The sequence below is a fragment of the Abrus precatorius genome, unplaced genomic scaffold (genome assembly GCF_003935025.1).
Source record: "Abrus precatorius isolate BTA unplaced genomic scaffold, Abrus_2018 Scaffold2, whole genome shotgun sequence".
Taxonomy (NCBI): domain Eukaryota; kingdom Viridiplantae; phylum Streptophyta; class Magnoliopsida; order Fabales; family Fabaceae; genus Abrus; species Abrus precatorius.
The window spans coordinates 32,460,785-32,466,204 of record NW_020874362.1 but is presented as its reverse complement, the minus strand read 5'-3'; the positions used below and the strand labels follow the sequence as shown (position 1 = coordinate 32,466,204).

The window sequence follows — 5,420 nt, the reverse complement described above, 5'->3', positions numbered from 1 at the left end:
ACTACGATCAGATGAAGGATAACTGGATAAGGATTGTATGCAATTCAATCCTACTATATCAGGATAAATTAGTAAAGAATATATATCACAGAGTTTATAGCTAGTGGTAATTAAAAGTGTACACGCAAGAGCATGGTGCGTTTTATGCGTATCCAATTATACAAGAAGGGTCTTTCCGTATTATTTTTATGTTGAAAAGGTGTAATATTAACTAGGAAACCAAAAAAGAAAAAAGATTGATACCTAGATAGTGTCATGGAGGGAGGTATTATTATTATTATTATTATTAAGAAGTGAAATGAAGTTAGTTTTGACCGTATTAATGGCAATGAAGAGTGGAAGCATTTGATTTGAGGAAGGAGCATGGTTTGAGGGATTTGCAAAATGGAAATTTTTGGGAGAATAGTAACCTTAAAAGATTTAGTCAAAAGGCCACAAGTGACGGTCTTTGGGCGCGAAACGTGGATTCAATATCGTAACAATGGAAAAGCAGTTATAGGCTGAGGGTACTCATCACTACGTTTCACAATCACATATACCATCATTCTCCCAATCACACGCACACATAGAGATTAAAGAGAGAGCCTAAAGAAAAATGGCACAGGCACTACCTGAAGAGAAGATCCATGAAAACCCAGAAAAGGATATCCAAGAAACAGGGAATTCTAGCTTCAAATTCAATGCCCAAGCGCCTGAATTTGTCCCAAGATCGCATACCCAGATGCAGATTTCGGGTTATTTCTATCCCTGCTTCCAGATTCTTGGCAGCTCTGGTGATTCTGAATGGTTCTATGTTGGGGACCAAGACCCTACTTGTTTGATCCCTGCTACAAATGTTGCGCTACCCAATTGCTCCAAGAATATCCTTACACCTGATCTTCAGCAAAAGATCGTTAAACAGGTGCCCCCTCTTCTGTGATTCTTATAGTTTTAATCATTTCTAATCAAAATGCAATTTTTCTTGCATAATCTTTCATGAACTTTAATTACTTTCTTTGGATTTTAGATGGACGTTATAATTATGAGGTATTTTTTTATTATTTTAAATGTTTGAGTAAAATGAGATTTTGATCAACCCCATTGCGGGAAATGAATTGATGTTTGTATATTCTTTTAGTTCAATTCTTTGATAAGAAAATCAGTTATAGGGTTTTGTACAAATTTTGTTACGGTAACGTGTAAAACTTGCATTGTTTATCAAATTTTAAAGATGGTGTGGATGTAATAGGTGGAGTATCAGTTCAGTGATATGAGCTTGTTAGCAAATGAATCTTTCCAGAAACAGGTGAACAAAGACCCTGAAGGTTATGGTAAGGATTTTGGAATTCTGTTTAGGTTTAACCCTCCCTCCCTTCTAAGATTGGAATGATTAATCTCATTCATTTATTGATGTTGGTTTTGCCACAGTTCCAATAACCGTAATTGCTTCCACCAAAAAGATTAAGTCTCTCGTTACTAACATTCCTCTGCTTACCCAATCTCTCCGTACCTCTTCAAAACTTGTAAGTATTTTGGATGGAAGAAGGCTTTTTTATTTTATTCTTTTCTTTGGTCTTCTTCAATTTGCTCTCTGACAATGCAACTTTTGAAGGTTTTGAGTGCTGATGGCAAGAAGGTTAAACGTAAACACCCTTTTACTGAGAAAGACAGAGAGGAGTTGCAAGTAAAGAAATTAGATGTTCTTTTTGTCCACATTGATAATCTTACAATTTCTTCTATTTGTAGCCTAATGCAAATCGCTTTTCTCTTTCTCTTGCAGTCTCGTACTGTTGTGGCTGAGAATTTACCTGAGGATCATTCCCATCAAAATCTTCAGAAGATATTCACAACGGTTGGGAGGTGAGTTTCTTCTGTCCACCCTTTGTTCAATTATATGAACTTCACATTCTTGCAGTTTCTTATATTTTGAAAACACTGTAATGGATGGCTTATATATGTCAACAGCGTGAAAACAATCAGAATATGCCATCCCCCGGAATCTAATTCTTCTCGCCCAAAAAGTGATTTCTTCGTCAGTAACAAGGTACAGAAACAATGTCATACCATATTACTATGTTGTCTTAAGAAGTCAAATGATACTTACGAGATTTTCTTACCCTTTGTTGCTTGCGTTGCGCCTCTTAATCAAGCTCCATGCACTCGTGGAGTATGAAACATCTGAAATAGCTGAGAAAGCTGTGAGTAATTCTTCAATAACTTTTAGCTTTAAGATTCATATGATTTCAATTATTAACTCGTTAAACCTTTCTTACTTGATTAGGTTGAGAAGTTGAATGATGAAAGGAATTGGAGGAAAGGGATGCGAGTAAGGCTGCTTCTTAGATGCTCGGTATGTACTTGTGTACCTGATATTAATGCTTCTGCGTGTCTATTGTATATCTCTTGAATCTCATGTTATTTCCTAATGGATTTTTTTATGTAACTTGCAGCCAAAATCTGTTCTGAAGAATAGGAAGTCGGAATTTGATGGCTATATAGATGACGATGAGGTTCTAAATTCTGAAACTGCTGAGGATTCTTCTCACTCAAACAATGCTGAATCATTTGAGACAAATGTAAGTGTCATTGCATGTATCGCTAGTCACATCTAATACATGGACGTGTTAGTCATTTCTTTCAAATGCAATATAAATTCATGACATTCTTACAATTAATATATGCATGTGAAAGTAAGTTGTGCTAAACAAATTGTACGGAAACTGGATGTTGATCCCTTTTTCAATAAGCACAAGCCTTTTTTTCTTTACTTGCATTCAAATTTGGATAAACATCTTATTTAGCAGAAAAAATATTAGAAAATAAAATAAGTCAAAAATTTATTTTAAATATATCAATATATGCATCTAAGCATTTACAGAAGTTAGATGAGAATTTTAAAAAAGTGAAGGTACATGAGTAAATTTATTTTACCTTCTTATTTTCTTCTTCAAATGAAAAGTTTATCTAAACAGAATCAATGAGAATTTATTTTCCATCAACAGCACATGTCCTGAAATGAGGGTTATTGTGAATTTGAAGGTTGATGAGAATTCAGGGGTGTCCAAGAAAGGATGGGCCAGAGGCCGTGGAAAGGGCAGAGGACGGATTCAAAGCCACACTGGACGTGGCTTGCTTGCTCCACCATCTCAATCAAGCAGCATTGCCCTGGGTGATGCATCTCCTAAAGCCAATACTAAGGGCCCAAGAATGCCAGATGGGACAAGAGGCTTCACCATGGGACGGGGCAAGCCAATCATTTCTCCTGCTCTAGTTAGTTCAGCTCAGGAGTAATGGGTATTTTTTCAAGTTTTTCCCTTTGCTCTATAGTGAACTTTAGGAAATTTCTTATTTTTTCACCACAGTATTCAAAAGCAACAAAATGATTTAGATGTGTCCCTATAATGTGGGCTACAGGGGTAGTCCTAGTTTAGTAATAAGTCAAGGTGTATAGTGTTATATGTTATGGTGGATCATGATGACAGTGGCCACAAAGATCCCAAATCCTGCTTTCCTAGCTTTCAATTTAGTTGAGAGAGGTATATTGTTTTTAATGACACAAATCAGTGCTTGCTGTTATTGTACACTAAATTTGTTTTGAGTTTGAATAAGAGACCTATGGTAGGTTTCCATTCATGTTTCCATCGATATAAATTTATAAATTTCTCCCTCCCTTTCGAAGTCATGAAATCTTTTATTATATACTTGTTAAATAAGAGTTATTTTCTATTTTTATTGATTGGACTTTACAAAATAACGGTCAAAGTGATTGTTTTACAGAATTTAATCATATTATTTGATTTTTAAAAAATGGTATGAAATGAAATAACTACCTTAGTTAAGGCTTTTTTTTCTTTTACTTTAGAGACTTTCTTTGCCATAGATTGAGAGACCATTTTAAAAAATTTCTGTAAAAAAAAAGACTTGTTAAGATACTTTTGGATACCTTCAAGTGCTCGTAGAGCAGTATAACTTTTTTTCAAATAATTATTTAATTGAATTTTTTATACTACATATCTTTATCTTATTTTATATTTATACAACTACTTAAAAATATTTGTGCTTTCTATCTCCAAGGCCTTGAAATAAACTTTTTTAGTTTTCTTTACACTTTGAATGAAATGAATTTTAAGGATAGAAAAGGAAATGACGAGAAAATAAATATTGTTTTGAGTTTGGATGAGGAGACGCAAAGAAGAGCATTATTTTTTGTGTCTTACCATAAAAAAATCTTTCCAAAAATAGTGGAAGGGAGAGAATTTTTTCTAAAAAATATAGAAAAGAGAAAAATAGTGGAAGGAAGAAAAAAAGATCAAGTAAGTATTTATTATACATTTTTACTATAAATATATCATACATCCATTCAATCACATAATATTCTTAAAAAAAATAAATTACAAAATCGTCACCGATCACTATACTTCTTAATTACAAAAGCCCCTACCTAAACCATTCTTTCTCCCTTCTCTCTTTCAAACCACCACTTTCAACCTAGAAAAAAAAAATTATTACTTTCTTCTCCAAATCATCACCTTCCACCACCCAACTCTCATTCTTTTTCTTCTTTTATGAATCATCATCTACCATGAAAAATACTTCTATTATCCATTTTTTTGTTTTCTATTTTCCTCTCTCATACAAAAACCATTATTTAAAGAAAGATTTTTTTTTTTATCATCTTTACTTCAAATCTTTACCATGTTTTTTCTTGAAAAATGAAATTTCATGCTCCTAAAAACCCTAGAGCTTAGATCTGAAATCCTAGAAAATTTTGCAGTTTGTACATTTATTTTTTGTAGGTTTGGTGCCTAATTTTTGTTGACCCTTTTTTTTTACTAGTCTGGTGGCCCAATTTGGCTGTTTACTTTTTGTTGACTTTTTTGGGTTAGTCTAGTGGCCCAATTCAGCTGTTGACTTTTTTTTTATTTTAATCATTTGTTTGCATTTTATTTATTTATTTTTCCTTTTTTTAGCATCATCATCTTTTATTATATTATATAATTTTACAATGTTAGTGCAATTTAGTTTTATATTCATGTTTTACCTTTTATGTCATGATTAGTAAATTATAATTTTTAATTTATAATATTAATATATAATTTCTCTACTACCATGTGTTATAATTGATAAAACTCATGTTACCTATATTTTATGTAATATAAATTTATAATATGTTATCTTTAATTAGATAATTATTTTAATAATCAACCAAGAGACGTTTTCTTTTTAATTACTAATATACTAATTGATTAATTTAAATTGAAGATATTTTATTAATATAACAGTTTATAGTGCTAATGTGTAGCGATTCTATTTTTATACATTATAAATTGTAAAAACTCATCCACTAATGTTACCTTAGGTTTATATACTATCAATATAAAAAAAATATTTTTCAACTTCTAAAATTAATTAATTATATTTTTATTTAATTAAAATTTATC

The 5,420-nt window shown here is 31.8% G+C and overlaps 1 protein-coding gene across 1 annotated transcript; it reads left to right on the top strand.

Annotated features, from left to right (window-relative positions):
• Window positions 1-334: 334 nt before the first annotated feature.
• LOC113857748 (la-related protein 6C) lies at window positions 335-3,448 on the top strand. Its single transcript, XM_027489929.1, is given in 10 exon segments — window positions 335-901; window positions 1,229-1,310; window positions 1,408-1,502; window positions 1,592-1,663; window positions 1,760-1,839; window positions 1,945-2,079; window positions 2,081-2,177; window positions 2,261-2,329; window positions 2,430-2,555; window positions 3,019-3,448. Coding segments are annotated over 10 exon segments (1,314 nt in total). The 5' UTR covers window positions 335-595; the 3' UTR covers window positions 3,271-3,448.
• The last annotated feature ends 1,972 nt before the right edge of the window (window positions 3,449-5,420 follow it).